Below are 24,331 nucleotides of genomic sequence, written 5' to 3' on the forward strand. Positions count from 1 at the left end.
TGGCGTTTGATGTGCCTGAAAAACCAGACTAGGAAGGTTTGGTGGCATGAGATGAAGGTGGACTGACCCGCCCACTGGCCCCGACCCGGCGGGTTCCACGTCCGCGCTGAGACTGTTGCTGCGCAGGTCTGTGGCTCTGAAACGAACACGTCGGGGCGCCACTTCCATGGCCACGAAAGGAGCGAAAAGCAGAAGGCGGAGGAGGGTGGGTGGCGGAAAGGCCCAGGGACTTGGCCATAGCCCGCGAGTCCTTAAAGCGCTCCAACGCACTATCTGCTTTGTAGCCGAAAAGGCGATGGCCATAAAAAAGGGCATGGCCATCAAACTGTTCTGGACATCCCCAGAAAAACCAGTTGTCCTCAGCCAGGCGTGGCGACGGAGCTCCACCCTCATGGAAATCGCCCTGCCCATCGAGTCGGCGGTGTCGAGGCCACAACGAATAGTGAACTTGGCTGCATCCCTGCTACCGTATCAAACACAGAGTGGGAATAACAGCCCAAGAGGTATGCGGTGTTCACAGAACGCAGCCCTGCACTGGCAGAAGAAAAAATCTTCTTACCAAATTGCTCCAGTTTCTTGGATTCCCTGTCCAGTGGTGCGGTAGGGAATGCGCTCGGGGACGCACAGGCTTGGACAACCAAGCTCTCAGGGCTGGGGTGTTGGGAAAGGAAAAGGGTGTCGCCCGGGCCAGACGATGGCATTGGGCCACGTTCCTAACCACAGGAGCCCCTGTGTTGGGCCTGGACCAGGTGCCCAAAAGAACGTCCTAAAGTGCATCTTTGAAAGGCAGCAGTGGCTCCTTGGAGGTTGCTGCCGGCTGAAGCAAATCTGTCAGGAGGTTAGCCCTGATGGCCACTGTAGGAAGCTCGAGTGGAAGGGCCTACGCAACACTACTGAGTAACTGGCACCCTCCTCCATATCCACGGTAGGAGGAGACAGCATGCCAAGGTCAGGAGAGGTATCAAGACCACTGGCATCCCCAACTCCTCTGCCCAGTCTGGGTCAAACTCACATTGTGCTGTGAGAGGGTCCTCCGACCCCTGCCAGTTCTTCCCTTCCTCCGAAGGCTGATAAACAGGCCAAAATAAGGAGGATGGACATAGGGATAGAAATCCCCCATCAGTGTCGGAATCAGTACCGAGTGACGCCGGTCCGGTGCAGTATCCAGATCGGGGCTGAAGAACAAGTTACTTACCTTCGGTAACGATGTATCTGTATGAAACATTAGTTAGTTAGATTCCTCACCTTAGAATATCCCCAGGCGTCAGACTGGATCCGGAAGATTTTTGTAGCAATACCCCTTGCGCGTCGCTAGGCGTCGTCTGCGGCTCTGCGTCCGTCGTTGGCGTCGTGCGCCGGAATGACGTCATCTGAGTACTTAGACGCCGCCCTCGCGTGCTGACATCAGTTCTTGTACATAGCTTTCCGCGCCAGGAACGCAGAGCCATGCAAGAGACCGACACTGGTGGCAAAAAATCTAGGGCCCTGAAAAGGATAGCCTTAACCCTAGATGTCGGTTCGCAGAACGGGGAGGATGGGTGGGTCGGTGAGGAATCTAACTAACTAATGTTTCTTACAGATACATCGTTACCCAAGGTAAGTAACTTGTTCATCTGAAAGAAACACGTTAGTTAGATTCCTCACCTTAGAATAGATACCCAAGCAATAGCAACACCGGTGGTGGGTCTGCGAACCAAGATCACACCAGAAAGTTCTGGAGGACAGAACGGCCAAAGAAGCCATCCCTCCGGACTTGGCTGTCTAGGCAATAGTGCCTGGCAAACGTGTGCAGCGAAGCCCACGTCGCCGCCTGACGGATGTCCTGCAAAGGGACTCCCCGTCCCAAAGCAGTAGTAGCCGCCGTGGCCCGAGTAGAATGGGCTCGCAGCCCAACAGGAGGGTCCTTTTTTGCCAAGGAATAACAGATTTTTATGCACAAAACGACCCACCGGGAGATGATCCGTTTGTGCACAGCTTTTCTCTTCTTAGCACCCAAGTAGCCAACGAAAAGCTGGTCGTCCACCCAGAACGGTTTCGTGCGGTCCAAATAAAAGGAGAGCGCATGTTTTGGGTCCAGACGGTGGAGCCGCTCTTCCTCTTTGGAAGGATGCGGAGGTGGAAAGAAGGTGGGCAAGGTGACAGATTGGCCAAGATGAAAGGGGGTCACCACCTTCGGTAGAAAGGAAGGACGAGGCCGAAGGACAACCTTGTCCGGATGAACAGATAGAAAAGGAGGCTTGGACGACAGAGCCTGGAGCTCACTCACCCGTCTAGCCGAGGTGATGGCTACCAGGAAAGCAGTCTTAAGAGTGAGAAGACGAAGAGGACAATTGTGAAGAGGCTCAAAGGGAGCGCACATCAGAAATGTTAAGACAAGATTCAAGTCCCACTGAGGCATTACGAAAGGGACAGGAGGGAACGTGTGAGTAATGCCTTTATGAAAGCGTGACACTACAGGGGACTTGAAAAGAGAGGGCTGATCAGGAAGCCGTAAGAAGGCAGAGATGGCAGCAAGATAACCTTTCAAGGTGCCCAGGGCAGAGCCCTGCCGGGCCAAAGAAAGAATAAAGAGGAGAACCTCAGAAAGAGGGGCGGAAAGGGGATCCACAGCCTTGGCTGTGCACCATGCCACAAATTTGTGCCACCGGCAGGCGTATACCGTCTTTGTGGAGGGACGCCTGGCTGCCAGAATGATATCACAGACTTCAGGAGGCAAGTCAAATGGCATCAACTGCCGCCGCTCAATCTCCACGCATGGAGGTGGAGGCTGGACAGGTTCGGGTGGAGGACCGTCCCCTGCTGCTGCGACAGAAGATCCTCCCGAAGGGGCAGACGTATCGGAGGATCGGTCAACATACTGAGTAGCTCGGGATACCAGTACCTTCGTGCCCAATCCGGAGCCACCAAGATGACTTGGGCCCGGTCGTGCCTGATCTAGGCAGAAGTGGTATAGGCGGAAAGGCGTACAACAGACCGCAACTCCACTTGTGACGCAAAGCGTCGCCGAGCGAGTGCCGCCTTGGAAATTCCAACGCGCAGAACTGCTGACATTGCGCGTTCTCTTCGGTGGCGAATAGATCTAACCAAGGCTCTCCCCACTGCTGAAAGAGACCTTGCGCCACTTCGGAGTTCAGACCCCATTCGTGATCCATCATGCACCGGCAGCTGAGTTCGTCTGCTCCGGCGTTCAGAGAGCCCGCCAGATGTTGAACCACTAGGGTGACGCCCTGGTGTTCCAGCCACGTCCAGAGGCGCAGAGCCTCCTGACAAAGGGTCTGTGAACACCTGCACGACACTTCCCCTGACAGAGGGAAGGAAGGCTTTCAGTGCAAGTCGGATCGCTCTCAACTCCAACAGGTTGATGTGGAGGCGAGACTCCGCCGGAGACCAGAGGCCTCTGATCTCCGCCTCTCCCATATGGCCACCCCATCCCAGGAGGGACGCATCCGTCACTACGACATGCTCCGGTTGGGGAAGGGAGAGGCTTTTGCCCGTGACCCAATCGCGGTCCGTGAGCCACCACTGCAACTGCTGTGCAGTGCCCTCCGAGATCAAGACATGGTCGGACAGGTTGCCGTGATGCTGGGCCCACTGAAACTTCAGGTCCCACTGCAGAGCCCGCATGCGCCGCCTGGCGTGATGCACTAGTAGGATGCAGGAGGCCATCAGCCCCAGAAGCCGCAACACTAGCCTGACCGAAACCCAGGATAGAGGCCGAAAGATGGGAATCAGGGCCTGAATATCCCGGACCCGCTGTTCCGGCGGATAGACCCGGAACTGCGCCGAATCGAGAACCGCTCCGATGAAGAGGAGCTTCTGAGAGGGGCTCAGGTGTGACTTCGGCACGTTGATGGAAAACCCCAGCAAATGCAGGAGATCCGCCGTAGTCTGGAGGTGGGAGACGACTGCCTGGGGCGAGCCCGCCTTCAACAACCAGTCGTCGAGATAGGGGAAGACTGGAACCCCTGATCTGCGCAGATGAGCTGCGACCACCGCCATCACTTTCGTGAACACCCGAGGGGCACTGGTGAGGCCGAAGGGGAGCACGGTGAACTGAAAGTGCTCCTGGCCCACCGTGAACCGCAGGTAACGCCGGTGGGCCGGCAGGACGGGGATGTGGAAATATGCGTCCTGCAAGTCCAACGCTACCATCCAGTCTCCAGGGTCTAGGGCAGCTAGAACCTGAGCCAAAGTCAACATTTTGAACCGTTCCTTTCGGAGGAAGGCATTGACGTTCCTGAGGTCCAAGATAGGGCGTAGGCCTCCTTTGCCCTTCTTGGGAACCAGAAAGTAGTGGGAATAACAACCACGACCTACTTCTGGGCTCGGAACGCGCTCGACGGCCTCTTTGGCCAAGAGGGCCGAAACTTCCTCTCGCAGAAGATTCAAATGATCCTCCGAGATACGGTGGTGCTGCGGTGGCATGGCTGGAGGGGTCGTCTCGAAGGGGAGGGAGTAGCCCCTTCGGACGATTTGCAGCACCCACCTGTCCGAAGTAATGGTACGCCAGTGGAGCAGGTGATGGCGAACCCGGCCTCCCACTGGCGAAGAATGGGCCTGAAAGCTCGGACTAGGAAGGCTTTGAGGCGGATGTTGCCGGGGTGGATGTGGACTGACCGCGTTGTCCTCCAGTACCGCCTCGGCGGAAACCACGTCCACGACCGCGTGCAGGCTGAAGAGGGCCGAAGCTTCCTCTCGCAGAAGATTCAAATGATCCTCCGAGATACGGTGGTTCTGCGGTGGCATGGCTGGAGGGGTCGTCTCGAAGGGGAGGGAGTAGCCCCTTCGGACGATTTGCAGCACCCACCTGTCCGAAGTAATGGTACGCCAGTGGAGCAGGTGATGGCGAACCCGGCCTCCCACTGGCGAAGAATGGGCCTGAAAGCTCGGACTAGGAAGGCTTTGACGCGGATGCTGCCGGGGTGGATGTGGACTGACCGCGTTGTCCTCCAGTACCGCCTCGGCGGAAACCACGTCCACGACCGCGTGCAGGCTGGATCTGCGGCCGGTGGCTAGGCGGACGTGAGGAGGTGCCCCTTTCTTGGCCACGAAAGGAGCGAAAAGCGGAAGTTTGTGGCCGCGGGGCCGCGAGGCCCAAGGACTTGGCCGTAGCCCGGGAGTCCTTGAAGCGAGCCAGCGCACTGTCCGCTTTCTCACCAAAAAGGAGAGTGCCATCAAAAGGCATGTCCATGAGAGTGCTCTGGACATCCCCTGAAAAGGACGTGGACCGCAGCCAGGCGTGACGTCGAAGCGCCACCATGGTAGAAATCGCCCTACCCAGCGAGTCCGTAGTGTCGAGTCCACATTGGATTGGATGGCGCGCTGCATCTCTCCCATCGGCCAGAGCTGAGGAAAGCCGTGCCCGGGCCTCCTCCGGGCACAGGGGCAGCACGTCCTCCACCGTATCCCACAGAGAGTGGGAATAACGGTCCAAGAGACAGGCGGTGTTCAAAGACCGCAGGCCCAAACTGAGCGAGGAGAACAGCTTCTTACTGAACTGTTCCAGTCTCTTGGAATCCCGGTCCGGAGGAGCGGACGGGAAGGAGGATTGGGAGGTAGAGGTCTGGATAACCGGACTCTCGGGGGTGGGGTGTTGGGACAGAAAACTGGGGTCGCCCGGAGGAGGGCGGTGGCGCCTGGCAACGTTCCTATCCACAGGAGGGACTGTGGAGGGCTTGGACCAGGTGCCCTGCAGAACGTCAATGAGGACCTCATTGAATTGCAGCAGAGGCTCAGTAAAGCATGCGGCCGACTGAAGCACCTCAGTGAGGATGGTAGTCCTCACAGCCACGGCAGGCAGCTCAAGCCCAAGGGCCGCGGCCGCCTTGCGCAGCACCAAAGAAAAAGCTGCACCCTCCTCCGAAGCCACAGTCGGAGGAGAGATGAATCCAGTGTCCGGTGAGGTATCCAATCCACTGGCCTCCCCCAGTTCATCTGCCCAGTCCTGAGAAAGTTGCCCTTGAAGGGCCATAGGGTCCTCAGACCCCTCCCAGTCGCCCCCGTCATCCGATTCCTGGTAAACAGGAGGAATGATCAGAGCCGGAAGATAGACAATATGTGTCTCTAGCGGCGTCGGGCGGCGCCGCATCGGCGTCGGGACCGGACAGGGGCTGAACCGGGGATCGACGTCGACCGGAGTCGGCATCGGGGGTGGTGCCGGTGTCGGCGCCGGCGGAGGAGGCGTGACGAGGTCGACCGGCGTCGACGGGGGCCCAGGCTCGGGCCCCTCGGGGACCTGCGGCGTCAGGGCCGGAGCCTCCAATGGCGCCGGAGCCGCCGGCACGCGAGGTCGCCCAGTTGAGTCCGCGGGGCCCGAAGGCGCGCCAGCGGGCGTCGACGGCGGGGCCAGGCTCCTCATGGCCGAGAGGAAGGCACCGACCTCCGTCGGCGTCGCGTCAATCCCAGGGACCGGCGGGTATGGGGATTTGTGCGGCGCCTGCGGCTCCAGCGGAGCCGCGGGGGTGGAACCACCCGGACCCTCGGCCGAGTAGCGCGACCGGCGAGGGGAGTCCTCAGAGCGGTGTCGCCTCTTGGACTTCTTAGAGCGCTTCGACTTACCCGAAGACTTCGAGTCAGACGAGCGACGATGTCGAGTGCGGCTCCGCGACCGATCCTTGGACCTCCTCCTGGACCGGGATCGAGAGGGGCGCGGAGCCGAGTGGCGAAGCTCGAAAAGCTTGCGGGACCGCTCCCGCCTAGCTTTCGAGGTCAGGGCCATACAGTCGGAGCACGACTCCGCGTCGTGGTCGAGGCCCAAGCAGTACAGGCACCGGCTGTGATGATCGGTCACCGACGGTGACAGTCGTCGCAGGCCTTGAAACCAGGCATCCTACCGGCACCAGAGTCGAGAAGTGACCAAAAAGAGTCGAAAAAGTTTGTCAAAAATTGACTAAAGGGGTAGCTCTCCCGGATCGGCGCTTACTGGCGTGGAAAAAAGAAGAACTGACGTCAGCGCGCGAGGGCGGCGTCTAAGTACTCCGACGACGTCATTCCGGCGCACGACGCCAACGACGGACGCGGAGCCGCAGACGACGCCTAGCGACGCGCAAGGGGTATTGCTACAAAAATCTTCTGGATCCAGTCTGACGCCTGGGGATATTCTAAGGTGAGGAATCTAACTAACGTGTTTCTTTCAGATACCGGGGGCAACGTCGTCTGGTGGGCCAGGCGACGTCGGCGCCGGTGTGGTCGACATCAGTGGAGGTATCACAAGGTCGTCGACCGGGATCCAGGCTTGGATCCATGGGGGTCCTGCGGTGCCGGGGCCGGAGCAGACAGTGATGCTGGAGCTGCTGGCAGTAAAGGGCTAGAACCCCTAGTCGGGCCCGCAGGGCTTGAAGGCGCACCGGCAGGGCCCGACAGCCCAAAGAGGTGAGCCAAGGCTGACAGAAATTCCTGCAGCTGGGCCGGAGTCGCCGATGGACCCGGGAAGGGCGGGTAGGCAGGCGGCGACTGCGTAGGCTTCGCTGGAGCCGCGGGGGAAACACCACCTGCACACTCAGCCGCGACGGGCGAGGGGAAGTTGGAGAGCGATGGCGCTTCTTCGACTTCTTGGAACGCTTCGTCTTACCTGACCCCGAGTGCGAAGACTTCGATCCCGATGAACGGTGATGGCAGCTCCGCGAGCGGTCTCTCGACCCACGGGACCGGGACCTTAAGCGGTGCGGAGCCGACTGCCGGACTTCAAGCACCTTTAAGTCTTCTGCGCCATGGCCCGGCAGGCGGAGCATGACTTGGGGTCATGGTCGCGCTCCAGGCAATAAAGATACACTTGGTGCGGGTCTGTCACCGACATAATGAGAGGACAGGTCTTGAAGCCTGGCATCCCTGCTGCACCAGGAGTCGATCGACTCGAAAAATAGAGACAAAAAGCCTAAAAAAACACTCAAAGGTGACTGGGGGTACCACTCGCTCCAGATCTGCGCTTGCTGGCGCGGACAAAGAAAGAACTGATGTCAGCGCGCAACGGCGGTGTCTAAGCAGCTGCTGCGACGTCATCTCAGCGACCACGATGCCAACGACAGACGCGGAGCCGCACGATGCCACCTTCCGACGCGCAGGGGTACTTCGGACAAAAACTTTACGGCTCCAGTCTGACGCCTGGGGGTAATTCTAAGGTAAGGAATCTATCACTTACGTGTTTCTTTCAGATAATGGAGTTCAATTCATCTCCAAAGAAATGATGGGAGTTTTTGACAAGCAGGGGAATTTCTCACAAACGGTGTGCATTATATCATCCAGAATCAAATGGCATGATTGAGAGATTTAACAGGACATTGAAGGAAGCTATTCAGATCTCAAGATGTAATGGAAAAGACTGGATACTTGATGTGAAAAGGAGAGTTGAGGAGTACAGGCTCACTCCTTCTGCTACAGGTTTTTGTCCTTTTGAGTTATTTAGAAAACGCAAACCATATACCCGTGTCAGTAACTATTGTGACAATGCCATAAGTATTGATGAAATATTAAAGTCTTCTCGTGAAAAAGAACTAACTGCTCAGGGTGAAAGAAAAAATAACTATGATATTCGTCATGCTTTGAAACCTTTCCAAGTTAATATTGGCCATATAGCTAAAGTTAAATTGCCCAAAAGTTCTAGGGATATTTCCAAGTTCAGCAATGCATATACTGTGACCAAAGTGTTCAAGGGGGCCGCCAAATTGAATGATGGATGTATTTGGAATTTTAATCGTTTGGCTAAGATAAAAAGTATGTAACTTCTTAGTTTGTTTTTCTATAGGGGGAAGATGCGTGATGTTCTTCATTGTACTTTGTTTCCATGGCTTTATTCTGCCTCTGCTAATATTTCATTTAGAATGTATATAGTTGAAGCATCTGCTATGTGGCAGTTGATTCTGGAGGTTGTTCTTGGATGTGGCTAGAGTTTCCTTTTGGTAATAATAACCAATTTAATCAGAACCTGTTCCTGCTGGATTTATTTCTACAATTTGAATCTTCACCCCCCCCCCCCTCCATTAGACGTTCACTTTTTAATGTTCAATGACAAATAATAGTGCACAGTATTAAGCTATGTTTAAAAGTATGGCTCTTCTTACAAGATGAAGCAAAAATTACTGCCTTTATAATGTATTCTTTAATATGCAAAAATCTTGTTACCTGCAATGCACGACTACTGGTTCATCTCTGCTAGACCTCTTTTCTCGCACAAGTGAAACAAAATCAAGGAAGTTGCTAGAATCATCAGGTACTCCATGGTCAGGCCATGAAATGTACTGGATCTGGGTAAGTTCTCTACTTTCATTTTTCTAAAAACAAACAGAGTAAAGTAATAAGTAATATGGTAATACTCTTCAAAAGTTCAAACAAGTGTTCCACCTGTTGTTTTAAGTGAAGCTCCAAGTATTCGTACATAATCATAATTACAAAATGGATTTGTTCTTACTTTCAGTAACTCTTTCGGATACATGATCTATCTTTCCCCAGGCTGAACATCTTCTGAAATATCCCAAGCAGAAAGAGTAAACTTGTTTCCTTTAAACAAAATATATAAGCAATCGCAGCAAAATGCCAATGGCACAACACAGGTTACAGATTAGCATTTGTGTCACTGGATGCGTGTCTAGTGTCAAAAAAGTCACTCTACCTCTTCACTCCATGGTGACCAAGAGAAATAGACAGAGCAAGACAGTAAAACAATTTAAAACAGCATTACAAAGCAAAACGCTGGTCATACAGAGGAGGAAGCATGTTTAATCTGCCCTAGAGAAAAGAACAGTACTCAAGTTGTGCAACTCATTCTTCTAATCGATCCTATATTTTCAAAAACTCCACTAAAAGCATGTATCAAAAGAAGAGGGCCTGCACAGCACATACATTACAGAAGCGCAGATCAGGCTACAACGACAACTGCTGCACTACCACATAAATGAAACCCTTTCTGAGCACTCATATCTAGCATGTAATCTTCAACAAACTTATGAGCAAAGCTCAAGTAGCCACTTGACAGATGATAACGGTCCCTGAAGAGAACTGGGGCTGCTGCTCTACCTCTAGTGGAAAATACTAGAATGCCTTCAAGAGCATCTTTTTTGCAATCTTACAGCAAAGCTTTATGCAAAGCACAGGTCCATCTAGGAAACGCTTGCGTTGAAACTGCCCTACCAGTGTTCAAACTTGAAAACTCTAAAACACCTCCTCTTTCAGGAGCAACACAGGAGACTCTTGATACTAAAATGCTAGTGACCCTAAGCGCAGAGCAGCCTCTACTTCCGGGAAGAGACTTTGGCTCCCATCCTTGTGCCTGCACTTATAACATAATGTGTATTTGTATAGCAAACGTTCACCAAGAAAGGTATCTAAGCAATGAATGACAGATGTTTATAGTTACCCAACTCAACAATACTCATTTACCTCTAGCTTCTCACTTGAGTGCCTACTAAGCTTTGTGTGTATCTTATGCGTTACTTATGTGGACAGTGTTGACTGTTTTAAGCATCTGCCTAGTCCCTTGGGGACATTCTCGTTCCACCATCCCCCACAGTGCATTGCTTAGCTTATGTGCTATGACAAGTGCAGATGAAATAAAGATTGACCATTTTAGAACAAACTTTTTAATTTAGGATCTTGTACTCCGCCCTAAAGGCTTCAGACATGTTTAGGAGTACAAGTATGAAATGTATTTAATTGCACTTAATTGTATTTGAATGCGAGCTGCCAAGAGTTTTTCTCCAGGTTGGTGCTGCAATCGTGGTCTTTGTTTGGATCTAATCAGGTTCAACTGCCTAGATAATTTGGACAGGTCTTGTAGTCCTATTTTCCTCTGCAGGCACATTTAAAAGAGACAGATTTCGCCTGTTTCGCAGTTTGTGAAATATGATTACCCAACCCTCTGGCAAACAATGAGTACATGACCAATCCCAATAACCACTAGATTAACTACTAACCTTACAATCTGGTAGCGTTCTTCTTGTAATAAAGCAAGTCAATGCCTCGTAAGGAGTTGTAAACATTATATAAAAAAAGCAATTACCATTACATACAACTGGCCCTGTGAATGACACTTCTTAGTGCAGTCAACAGAGAAACTCGACAGACCTCTAAAGTTCAAACTATGTCAATGCCTTTAGAGTTTTGAAGACTTAGTTGCATATAATTTTGCACAAACCTAGTGACAAAACAGCTAAGCACAGTAGAAGAGTAAATATTCTGTCAGACCTGGCAGATCTGGAGTAAGATGGCTCGCCAGAACAGTAAAGAAGAGCACAAGAATGTCTCATTCCCATCTTCTAGTTTCTGCATTTGATTGCTGCGAGTCTGGTGCTACTGTTACCTCATGTCTTGGGCATAGTACCAAAGGTTTTTATCTTGATCATAACCAAATGCATTGCCACAGTAGAATGCCTTGCAGATAATAAAGAGGATACCAGTTTCCATGCAGACAGTGAAAGCCCGTAAATCTCTCCAACAGTTGGCCTTTTCTCTAGAGGTGCCTTAATGAGTCTAGACTGTGCATACAATGCCCCTTTCAGGAAGTCATTAACAACAAGTTACTTGCCTTAGGTAACAAATTGTTTTGGTGGATACCCTTCTAACTGTAGACAGCTTACCCTATGATTAATCTTCCAGGCATCTGATGGAACCTGGGAAACTTTAAAGAAGTACTCCTACTCGCTGGTCGGTGGCGTTGTGCAGCTCATCACCCACCTAGTTCAGTTCTGGAGTGGCAAATTATCAGCATTAAAGCGCCACACATGGCACTGATACCAGTTGCTTTATAAGGCTGTCCTCGCCATCAGATGCAGAGCCTAAGAAGACTGGCATGACTAATGTGCAGGTCTATAAAATGGGCGCTTTTTAGATGGAGGAAACGGAACAGGGAGGCAGGAGGGTTGTAAGGAATTTGAGGTTAGATGGAGTACCCACCAGAAAGATCGTTAAAGAAGCTAATGACTTGTTATTCTGAGGGAAACTTCTAGCCGCAGATTGCACACCCTTGTGAAGAGATACCATAGCAGTACCGTCCCAAGTGGAAGATCTGTGAATTGGCTGAGATCAAAGAGGCCCGCAGGACTGAGTGGGAAAACGCACCTCTCGAAGTAGTGCTTTGTGATAGTATATAAAGCCACCACGGAGCAGCCTTAGCGCTGGTGGAATCAGCTCGTAAGTCTTCTGGAGGTTGCTCCGTAATGCACAGCAAATCGTGATACAGAGAAAAATCCACTGAAAGATTGTTTGTTTTTGCATTGCCTTGCCCTTCTTCGGTCAGGAGAAACATACAAAGAGCTGATCGTCTACTCAATGTTCTGTGGTGCGGTCAATATAAAAGCTTAGTGCCCTTTTAGGGTCCAAACGATGGAGACTCTCTTCTTACTTAGAGGGATGAAGTGGAGCAAAGAATGGCATTAGAGGGTCAGCCTGTCCAATATGAAATCGAGCTACCCCTTCTGGCAGAAAGGAACCATAGGTAATCAACACCAACTTATTTGGGAAGAAGGTTCCATGAGGTGGGCTGACAGAATAAAGAGCCTACAAATTCCTCACATGCCTAGACAATGTATGACGAGAATGACCATCTTAATGGACAACTATGCAGCGACTTAAAAGGGCTGCATATAAAACAAGCATTGGCATTTGGGACCTTATAAGTGTTTAGCAACGCAACACTTGATGTTGTTGCACAAACGATATTGTGCTGGATAACTAAACACTTATAAGGTCCCAAAGGCGAGACCTATTGGCATAGCCAATAGGTCTCGCCTTTGGGGTGTTAGAAGTGTTTAGACAGCAGTGATCCCACACTTGTGTTTGTGAGCAATGTTAAAGGATGTTATTTAAGCAGGTAATGGGGAGAGCAGTTAGAGCTATACCAGGGACATAAATGAGGATAAACAAGTTTTATTTTTAATTATCCAAAAATCCTGCACTCCTTAACCCAATTTGGAAGGAACATTTTGTGTGTTGAGGAAGAATTCAAAAACCAGTTTGGGACGCGGGAGTGGGGTGGGGTCCTAAAATGTTGGCCTGCTCTGGACCCTCAGAATGAACTATCTACTCGCCCGCCTGCAATGTCACACTTCTAAACACTAAGTTAGTTCCTGTCCAAGAGACAGAGAAAACAGCACTATTATGAAGAAGACCTCTACTTAGAGTAATGAAGGGTACCAGTAAGTATTAAGGGGCTGGGGAGAAAAAACAGAAGAGAAAAAAAAAATATTTATCAATGGCACTACTTTTTTCTATGTTATTGTTAACTCTCACTTATGTCGCACCATTAATATGTCACTGAAGCATCTTTCCGTAAGCTAAGGAACGAATTGCACTCATTTCACTTGAAGAGGGAAGCGTGGTTTGGTAATGGTGTGGTCAGTAGGAGCATATGTGTTTTATTAAGTTGTGAGGTTTCTTTGGTGGCAAAACCTAAAAAGCTTTAACAAGTTTCTTCAAAAGAAAAAGGCATCCATTGCCCAGCAAACATATAGCTATGCAAAGCAGCTGATGAATGCCTTAATGGTGAGGGATTTACAAATCTGATTTGTGTTAACCCTATATGCCAGGGAGAAGTTGGAGCTGCATACGGAGCGCTACAAAACTATGCTACACTCATGTGGTTCCACATTTAAAGTAATAAACAACTGCTTACAAGTTAAAACAATGATGGAGTTGACTTTCCTAAAGGTAAATGGCAGAAAGTCAGAATAAATGCTACTCGAACTCAAGCATACGAGGCCAAGACCTATCAGCACCATTATCATTCTAATTATATTCAAAATTATTACTCCCCTGCTAAAGCCTGTGGCTCATCTCAACTACCCACTCTTGATGGGCAGTCAGATCAATTCAGTCGTTAAAATGCAACAAACGTCTTCTTTTAAACCTGCATTCGTGCAATTCTCATTATCCCAGCTTACAACAACCACATAGTAAAAGATACAAATGTCATAACATGACAACAAATTGAAACTGAAAAACTAATTTGCAACTCAAAGGGGAATTTTAAAAAAGGGCACAGGTTTTACAAATACGTTCACGGATTAGTGCTTAACTAACTCTTCTTAATGGAAAAAAAATTCAAATAGCCTTGCAAGTTCACCTGCAGGTGAGGGACAGTTAATGGTTCTCAAATCCAGGCCCCATCCTTTAGATTCTGCAATCTTAGCTAACCTTTCCCAGTAATATCCACATTTCTTTAAACGGATAAAAACCCTAACTATTCGGAATTTAATTTTGTTCAAAGCCGAAGTTGCAATGTTCATGGCAAGCATGTGTACAGGCAGCTGTTTCTTTGCTCACGCTGCCAAGCGCCTCATTTAACTGTTTGGAGCAAGGTTCAGAAGTATCTTGGAGGCCTATTGGTTTGCAGTGCGCTAGACAAAACAAGACATAAATAACCAGGACTGTATCGGGTTTCAGACTTTTTTTATGTTTATGAAAGGAAAGTGCTACTTACCAGTATGCATCGGTTCTTGGCATGTAGAGCTGCAGATCCACACACTTAGTATAGATCGCCATCTGGTGTTGGGCCCGGATGTTTGCACTTGTTTTTGTCCTGGAAAAGTCTGCGGAAGTCACGGGATAGGTGACTCCTCCTTCGGACTTTAGTGCGCATGGGCATCGGCTCCATCCTCAGATTGTTTTTAGTCAGCATGGAAATTATGGAGTTTTGTGAGAAACAGGAAAGATGCCCATGTATGCTGTATCTAAATAAGATAGTACAGGACCAGATAAAGGTAGCCGGGGAGGCGTGTGTGGATCTGCAGCTCTACATGCCAAGAACAGATGCATACTGTTAAGTAGCATTTTCCGTTCGAGGCATATGAGCTGCAGATCACACACTTAGCATAGATTGTATAGCAGTACCCATCCCTAGCGGCAACCACCAGTACCTGTTGCAGTAATTTGAAATAGTGTTTTGAGCACAGCCTGGCCCACAGTAGCTTGCTGTTTTGTTTGCACATCCATAGAATAGTGTTTTGTGAATGTGCGCGGTGTAGACCATGTAGCTGCTTTGCAGATGTCATCTAAGGGAATGTTCCCTAAAAATGCCATTGAAGCCCCTATCTTTCGTGTAGAGTGGACATTAGGAGGAACAGATAAAGTATGTTTTGCTTTGTGATAGTAAATCTGTATGCATTTAACAATCCATCTAGCTATCCCAGACTTTGATATGGGGTTGCCTTTGTGTGGTTGTGAGAATGACACAGAAAGTTGTTTGGTCTTACGAAAAGTTTGTGTCCTTTCAATGTAATAAAGCAACGCTCTTGATATCTAGGGTATGAAGAGCTCTTTATGCGACTGTCTGTGGCTGCGAGAAGAACACTGGCAACTCTACAGACTGATTGAGGTGGACAGGAGAAATGACTTTAGGGAGGAATTTAGGATTGGTTCTGAAAACAACCTTATTGTGATAGATTTGTAGTAATGGTTCCTAAATAGTTAGCGCTTGCAGTTCACTTACTCTTCTAAGAGAAGTGCTAGCTACTAGGAAAGCAACTTTCCATGTTAGAAACTGGAGCTCACATTTATGTAGAGGTGCAAAAGGAGGACCCATTAGTCTTGTGAGAACGATGATTAAATTCCACACCGGTGAGGGTGGTACCCTGGGGGGAATTATTCTTTTGAGGCCTTCCATAAAGGCTTTGATGGCAGGCACTATGAAAAGTGATAGGTGTTGTCTATTTTGTAAATAGGCTGCTATGGCAGCGAGGTGCAGCCTAATAGATGTGTAGGCTAAGTTGCACCTTTGGAGATGTAGTAGGTAACCTATGATGTGTTGGATAGACACGTCTAGGGGATTGATGATGTTGTTATGACAATATATTACAAATCTCTTCCACTTGACTGCATAGTAAGCTGTAGTGGAGGGACGTCTAGCTTCTTTAATGACGTTCATGCATTCAGGAGGAAGATTAAGGTAACCAAATTCTAAGACCTCAGGAGCCAGATTGCAAGGTTGAGCTGAGCTGGGTCCGGGTGTTGGATCTCTCCACGGTTCTGGGTTAGGAGGCGTGGGGAGAGGTGCAGTTTTTGGTGCGGAACTACTGACAGTTCCAGTAATGTGGTGTACCACGGTTGTCTGGCCCAAGTTGGAGCAACTAGGATGAGAGTTAGTGCATGTTGCTGTAGTTTGCGCACCACCACTGGAATGAGTGAGAGAGGTGGAAAGGCGTACGCAAATCTGCCTGACCAGTTCATCCATATCGCACTGCCTTTGGACAATGGGTGTGGATACCTGGCAGCGAAGCTTGGGCATTTGGCGTTTTCGTGTGTGGCGAAGAGCTCTATCTCTGGTTGCCCCCACATTTGAAAGAATGGCTGAAGAACTTGAGGATGAAGTTCCCACTCGTGAATCTGTTGCGTTTGATGGCTTAACAGATCGGCTATGGTGTTTTGGACTCCTGGGACATGTTGAGCTAGGAGAAAGATGTTGTGGGGTATAGCCCATCTCCATATGCTCTGTGCTAGTTGAGAGAGCTGCAGAGAGTGTGTCCCGCCTTGTTTCTGTCTGTAGTACATGGCTGTCATGTTGTCTGTGCGGAGTAAGAGCTTTGCCTGATATTTGATTTTGGAAAGCCTTTAAGGCTAGGAAAGTGGCTAGTAGCTCCAGGTGGTTGATGTGGAGTAACATTTGTTGAGGAGTACACCTGCCTTGCATGGTATGATATAATAGGTTCGCTCCCCAGCCGGAGAGCGATGCGTCCGCTTTCATGACTATCTGTGGAACTAGCTCTAGGAACGGTCGCCCTTTGGAAAGGTTCTTGGTGTTCCACCATTGCAGAGATCGATAAGTGCATCGGTCTACCAACACCGGATCTGTTAGCTGACCTTGAGCCTGGTCCATTGGCGTGCTAAGCACTCTTGGAGAGGACGCATTTGGAGTCGTGCATGAGGTACTATAAGTATGCAAGATGCCATCATCCCTATTAGTTGCATGAACACTCGTGCTGGGAGAGTGAGTTGAGGCTAAAATTTGGTTATGAGAGCTTGCATGCTTGCTAGCCTGGCCGGGTGGGATAGGCTAATGCTTTTGAGGTGTCTATTATGGCACCAAGGTATTGCTGTATGTGGGATGGTTGTAAATGAGACTTTGCGTAGTTTACTGTGAACCCCAAGTTGTGGAGTAGTTGGATAGTGGTGTGAGTGTGATGTACACACTGACTGTATGAGCTGGCTTTTATGAGCCAGTCGATATGGGAAGGCGTGAATGTGTTGTCTTCTTAAGTGGGCTGCCACTACCGCTAGGCACTTGGTGAATACCCGTGGTGCTGTCGTGACTCTGAAAGAGAGTACTTTGAATTGATAGTGTTGGCAGTCCACTACAAATCTTAGATACTTCCTGTGAGCTGCGTGAATGGGAATATGGAAATAGGCGTCCTTGAGATCTAGAGAAGCAAGTAATTCGCCTTGTGAAAGAGGAGGAAGGACCTGCTGGAGTGTAACCATGTGAAAGTGGTGTGAATGTATGTACAGGTTTAGAGGTCTGAGGTCTAGAATAGGCCTGAGAGAGCCGTCCTTCTTTGGTATAAGAAAATACAGGGAGTAAACTCCTGTTTTCTGTTGGTGCATGGGAACTGGTTCTATTGCACCCTTTTGTAGGAGGGAGATCACCTCCTGCTTTAGCAGAGATAAGTGTTCTGACGACATTGGACGTTGTTTGGGTGGTATGTGTGGGGGGTAGAAGTAAGTTCCAGACAGTAACCTGATTGAACTACTTGTCACACCCACCTGTCTTTAGTGATGTTGGTCCAGACAGGCAGGAACTGTTGTAGTCTTCCCCTGACCGGAGTGGAATGGTCTGGGGGAAGTGGAGGAAAGTCATTGGGTAGGGGTGGAGGGAGAGCAGGTGTTGTTGGTCTTGCCTCTGCCTTTATCATTGTTGCCTCTGTAGCCTCCTATCTGGTAACCTCTGGTAAACGTAGACTGGGAGGGAGCTTTGTAAGCGGTGGAGGGGTTGTCTGAGGAGTAGCCTCTGGGTGTGCCCTTGTAAGGTGAGCGACAAAAGGAATGTCTGGGAGCTTGCAACTGCAAGGCTCCCATTGAATTATTTGTGTCCGTATCCTTTTTCATCTTCAAGGGTTGAATCTACATTTGGCCCAAATAGGTGCTCCTGATCAAATGGCTGGTTGAGTATGGAACTTTGAACCTTAGGTTTAAAACCCGAGATCCGCAGCCAGGCATGCCTAAGCAAAAGGACACTTGTGTTTACCGCTCTGGAGGCGGTGTCTGGCACGTCAAGAGCGCAACGGATGGAGGTGTTGGTAATAAGCTAACCCTCCTGTATGAGTTTTGTATTTATCTGGGAGGTGCTGCATTAAGGACTCTAGTTCATCATAATGCGCCCTATCATACCTGGCTAACAGCGCCTGAGGAACAAGTTACTTACCTTCGGTAACGATGTATCTGTAAGAAACATTAGTTAGTTAGATTCCTCACCTTAGAATATCCCCAGGCGTCAGACTGGATCCGGAAGATTTTTCGTCAGCAATACCCCTTGCGCGTCGCTAGGCGTCGTCTGCGGCTCCGCGTCCGTCGTCGGCGTCGGAGTACTTAGACACCGCCCTCGCGCGCTGACGTCAGTTCTTGTACATAGCCTTCCGCGCCAGGAACGCAGAGCCATGCAAGACCGACACTGGTGCCAAAAAGAAAATCTAGGGGCCTGAAAAGGATAACCTTAACCCTAGATGTCAGTTTGCAGAACGGGGAGGATGGGTGGGTCGGTGAGGAATCTAACTAACTAATGTTTCTTACAGATACATCGTTACCGAAGGTAAGTAACTTGTTCATCTGAAAGAAACACGTTAGTTAGATTCCTCACCTTAGAATAGATACCCAAGCAATACCATCCCCGGTGGTGGGTCTGCGAACCAATGTCACACCAGAAAGTCCTGGAGGACAGAACGGCCAAAGAAGCCATCCCTCCGGACTTGGCTGTCAAGGCAGTAATGCCTGGCAAACGTGTGTAGCGAAGCCCACGTTGCCGCCGGACAGATGTCCTGCAAAGGGACACCCCGTCCCAAAGCAGTAGTAGCCGCTGTGGCCCGAGTAGAATGGGCGCGCAGCCCAACAGGAGGGTCCTTTTTTGCCAAGGAGTAACAAATTTTGATGCACAAAACGACCCACCGAGAGATGGTCCGTTTGTGCACAGCTTTCCCCTTCTTAGCACCCACGTATCCAACGAAAAGTTGGTCGTCCACCCGGAACTGCTTTGTGCGGTCCAAATAAAAGGAGAGCGCACGATTTGGGTCCAGACGGTGGAGCCTCTCTTCCTCTTTGGAAGGATGCGGAGGCGGAAAGAAGGTGGGCAAGGTGACAGACTGCCCAAGATGAAATGGAGTCACCACTTTCGGAAGAAAGGAGGGACGAGGCCGAAGGACAACCATGTCCGGATGAACAGAGAGAAAAGGAGGTTTTGAAGATAAAGCCTGGAGCTCACTCACCCGTCTAGCCGAGGTGATCGCTACCAGAAAAGCAGTCTTAAGCGTCAGCAGACGAAGAGGACAATTATGAAGAGGCTCAAAGGGAGCACACATTAGAAATGTGAGAACAAGATTCAAGTCCCACTGAGGCATTACAAAAGGGACAGGAGGGAACGTGTGAGTAATGCCCTTTAGAAAGCGTGTAACTACAGGGGACTTGAAAAGAGAAGGCTGATCAGGAAGCCGCAAGAAGGCAGAGATGGCAGCAAGATAACCTTTCAGGGTGCCCAGGGCAGAGCCCTGCCGGGCCAAAGAAAGAAGAAAGAGGAGAACCTCAGAAAGAGGGGCGGAAAGGGGATCCACAGCCTTTGCTGTGCACCATGCCACAAATTTGTTCCACCGGCAGGCGTATACCGTCTTTGTGGAGGGACGCCTGGCTGCCAGAATGATATCACAGACTTCAGGAGGCAAGTCAAATGGCATCAACTGCCGCCGCTCAATCTCCACGCATGGAGGTGGAGGCTGGACAGGTTCGGGTGGAGGACCGTCCCCTGCTGCTGCGACAGAAGATCCTCCCGAAGGGGCAGACGTATCGGAGGATCGGTCAACATACTGAGTAGCTCGGGATACCAGTACCTTCGTGCCCAATCCGGAGCCACCAAGATGACTTGGGCCCGGTCGTGCCTGATCTTCTTCAGCACTCTGGGCAGAAGTGGTATAGGCGGAAAGGCGTACAACAGACCGCAATTCCACTCGCGACGAAAAGCGTCGCCGAGCGAGTGCCGCCTTGGAAATTCCAACGCGCAGAACTGCTGACATTGCGCGTTCTCTTCGGTGGCGAATAGATCTAACCAAGGCTCTCCCCACTGCTGAAAGAGACCTTGCGCCACTTCGGAGTTCAGACGCCATTCGTGATCCATCATGCACCGGCGGCTGAGTTCGTCTGCTCTTGCGTTCAGAGAGCCCGCCAGATGTTGAACCACTAGGGTGACGCCCTGGTGTTCCAGCCACGTCCAGAGGCGCAGGGCCTCCTGACAAAGGGTCCACGACCCCACCCCGCCCTGTTTGTTGCAATACCACATGGTGGTGGTGTTGTCCGTGAACACCTGCACGACACTTCCCCTGACAGAGGGAAGGAAGGCTTTCAGTGCAAGTCGGATCGCTCTCAACTCCAACAGGTTGATGTGGAGACGAGACTCCGCTGGAGACCAGAGGCCTCTGATCTCCGCCTCTCCCATATGGCCACCCCATCCCAGGAGGGACGCATCCGTCACTACGACATGCTCCGGTTGGGAAAGGGAGAGGCTTCTGCCCATGACCCAATCGCGGTCCGTGAGCCACCACTGCAACTGCTGTGCAGTGCCCTCCGAGATAAAGACATGGTCGGACAGGTTGCCGTGATGCTGGGCCCACTGAAACTTCAGGTCCCACTGCAGAGCCCGCATGCGCCGCCTGGCGTGATGCACTAGTAGGATGCAGGAGGCCATCAGCCCCAGAAGCCGCAACACTAGCCTGACCGAAACCCAGGACAGAGGCCGAAAGATGGGAATCAGGGCCTGTATATCCCGGACCCGCTGTTCCGGTGGATAGACCCGGAACTGCGCCGAATCGAGAACCGCTCCGATGAAAAGGAGCTTCTGAGAGGGACTCAGGTGTGACTTCGGCACGTTGATAAAAAACCCCAGCAAATGCAGGAGATCCGCCGTAGTCTGGAGGTGGGAGACGACTGCCTGGGGCGAGCCCGCCTTCAACAACCAGTCGTCGAGATAGGGGAAGACTGGAACCCCTGATCTGCGCAGATGAGCTGCGACCACCGCTATCACTTTCGTGAACACCCGAGGGGCACTGGTGAGGCCGAAGGGGAGCACGGTAAACTGAAAGTGCTCTTGGCCCACCGTGAACCGCAGGTAACGCCGGTGGGCCGGCAGGACGGGGATGTGGAAATATGCGTCCTGCAAGTCCAACGCTACCATCCAGTCTCCAGGGTCTAGGGCAGCTAGAACCTGAGCCAAAGTCAACATCTTGAACCTTTCCTTCCGGAGGAAGGCATTGACGTTCCGGAGGTCCAAGATAGGGCGTAGGCCCCCTTTGCCCTTCTTGGGAACCAGAAAGTAGTGGGAATAACAACCACGACCTACTTCTGGGCTCGGAACGCGCTCGACGGCCCCCTTGGCCAAGAGGGCCGAAACTTCCTCGTGGAGAAGATTCAAATGATCCCCCGAGATACGGTGGTGCTGCGGTGGCATGGCTGGAGGGGTCGTCTCGAAGGGGAGGGAGTAGCCCCTTCGGACGATTTGCAGCACCCACCTGTCCGATGTGATGGACCGCCAGTGGAGCAGGTGATGGCGAACTCTGCCGCCCACTGGCGTGGAATGGGCCTGAAAGCTCGGACTAGGAAGGCTTTGAGGCGGATGCTGCCGGGGTGGATGTGGGCTGACCTCGTCGTCCTCCAGAACCGCCTCGGCGGAAACCACGTCCGCGCGCAGGTTGGTTCTGCGGCTGGTGGCTAGGCGCACGTGAGGAGGCACCCTTTCCTTGGCCACGAAAGGGGCGAAAGGCGGAAGATTGAGACCGCGGAACCGAGAGGCCCAAGGACTTGGCCGTAGCCCGGGAGTCCTTAAAGCGGTTCAGCGCACTGTCCGCTTTCTCGCCAAACAGGCGAGTGCCATCAAACGGCATGTCCATGAGAGTGCTCTGGACATCGCCCGAAAATGACGTGGACCGCAGCCAGGCGTGACGTCTAAGCACCACTGTGGTAGAAATGGCCCTACCCAGCGAGTCCGTGGTGTCAAGCCCACATCGTATAGCATGTCGCGCGGCATCCCTCCCATCGGCCAGAGCCTGGGTAAGTCGTGTCCGGACCTCCTCCGGACACAGGGGCAGCGCGTCCTCCACCGCATCCCACAGAGAGTGAGAATAACGGTCCAAGAGACAAGCGGCGTTAAAAGACCGCAGTCCCAAACTAAGGGAAGAGAACAGCTTCTTGCCAAACTGTTCTAGTCTCTTGGAATCCCGGTCCGGCGGGGCGGTCGGGAAAGAGGATTGGGAGGTGGAGGCCTGGATAACCAGGCTCTCAGGGGTAGGGTGTTGGGACAGAAAACTGGGGTCGCCCGGAGCAGGGCGGTGGCGCCTGGCGACGTTCCTGTCCACAGGGGGAACTGTGGAGGGCTTGGACCAGGTGCCCTGCAGAACGTCAATGAGGGCCTCATTGAATTGCAGCAGAGGCTCAGTGGAGCTTGCTGCAGACTGAAGCACCTCAGTAAGGACGTTAGTCCTCACAGCCACGGCAGGCAGCTCGAGCCCAAGGGCTGCGGCCGCCTTGCGCAGCACCACTGAGAAAGCAGCGCCCTCCTCCGAAGCCACAGTCGGAGGAGAGACAAATCCAGTTTCTGGAGAGGTATCCAGGCCACTGGCCTCCCCCAGTTCATCTGCCCAGTCCTGGGACAGTTGAGCCTGAGCGGCCATAGGATCCTCGGATCCCTCCCAGTTGTCCCCATCATCCGACTCCTGGTATAGAGGAGAAAGTAACGGAGCCGGGCGGTAGACATAATGTGTCTCTAGCGGCGCCGATCTCGGCGTCCATCGACGCCGTATCGGCGCCGGGCCCAGAGTGGGACTGAACTGGGGTACGACGTCGAGCGGAGTCGGCGTCGGGGGTGGTACCGGTGTCGACGCCGGCGGAGGAGGCGTGACGAGGTTGACCGGCGTCGACGGGGACTCGAGAACGGGTCCCTCGGGCGCTTGCGGCGTCGAGGCCGGAGCCGTCAACGGCGCCGGGGCCGGAGCCACCGGCAGGCAAGGCAGCCCAGTCGGGTCCGCGGGGCCCGAAGGCGCACCAGCGGGCTCCGACGGCGGAGCCAGGTTCCTCATGGCCGAGAGGAAGGCACTGACTTCCGCCGGCGTCGCGTTAAGTCCCAGGGACCGGAGGGTATGGGGACGGGCGCGGCGCCTGCGGCTCCGCCGGAGCCGCGGGGGTGGAACCACCCTGACCCTCGGCCGAGTCGCGCGACCGGTGAGGGGAGTCCGAAGAGCGATGTCGCCTCTTGGACTTCTTGGAATGCTTCGACTTACCCGAAGACTTGGATCCCGACGACCGATGGTGACGTCGGCTGCGGCTCCGCGACCGATCCTTGGACCTCCTCCTGGACCGGGATCGAGAGGCGCGCGGAGCCGAGTGGCGAATCTCGAGAAGCTTACGGGACCGCTCCCGTCTAGCCTTCGAGGTCAGGGCCTTGCAGTCCGAACACGACTCCGCGTCGTGATCGAGGCCCAAGCAGTAAAGGCACCGGCGGTGATGGTCCGTAACCGACATCAATCGGTTACAGTCCGTACAGGCTTTAAACCCAGGCATCCTACCGGCACCGGTGTCGAGACACGATCAAAAAGGATCAAAAAAGTTAGTCAAAAATTGACTAAAGGGGTAGCTCTCCCGGATCTGCGCTTACTGGCGCGGAAAAAAGAAGAACTGACGTCAGCGCGCGAGGGCGGCGTCCAAGTACTCCGACGACGTCATCCCGGCGCACGACGCCGACGACGGACGCGGAGCCGCAGACGACGCCTAGCGACGCGCAAGGGGTATTGCTGACGAAAAATCTTCCGGATCCAGTCTGACGCCTGGGGATATTCTAAGGTGAGGAATCTAACTAACGTGTTTCTTTCAGATTGTTAGCGATGCGTCATATGTTAGCCGCCTGTGAGGCTGTTCTTTTGCCGGAGGCGTCCAAGAGTTTAGACTCTTTGTCAGGTGGTGGAGCATCACCTGATGTCTGGGAATTGGCCCTCTTCCTAGCATTATAAACTACCAGGGAGTCTAAGGGTACTGGGCCTTTAATGTAAGCTGGGTCAGCAGGGGCTGCTTTATATTTTTTCTCGATCCTGGGGTTAATAACTCGAGCCCTAACAGGATCTTTAAAGACTTCAGGTGCATGCTTAATAACCCCTTTAAGCATAGGTAGTAT

At 52.0% G+C, this 24,331-nt stretch overlaps 1 protein-coding gene across 5 annotated transcripts in view; it reads right to left on the minus strand.

Annotated features, from left to right (window-relative positions):
- The window catches only part of PTPN4 (protein tyrosine phosphatase non-receptor type 4), a 1,082,125-nt gene that overhangs the window by 69,684 nt on the left and 988,110 nt on the right, over positions 1-24,331 (minus strand). For all 5 annotated transcript variants that reach the window (XM_085645981.1, XM_085645984.1, XM_085645983.1 and 2 more), the window contains one exon: positions 9,118-9,266. In XM_085645981.1, the coding sequence (XP_085502107.1) occupies positions 9,118-9,266 (149 nt within the window). The remainder of the gene's footprint in view (positions 1-9,117; positions 9,267-24,331) is intronic.

This window comes from Triturus cristatus, chromosome 3_1 (genome assembly GCF_964204655.1).
Source record: "Triturus cristatus chromosome 3_1, aTriCri1.1, whole genome shotgun sequence".
Lineage (NCBI taxonomy): Eukaryota > Metazoa > Chordata > Amphibia > Caudata > Salamandridae > Triturus > Triturus cristatus.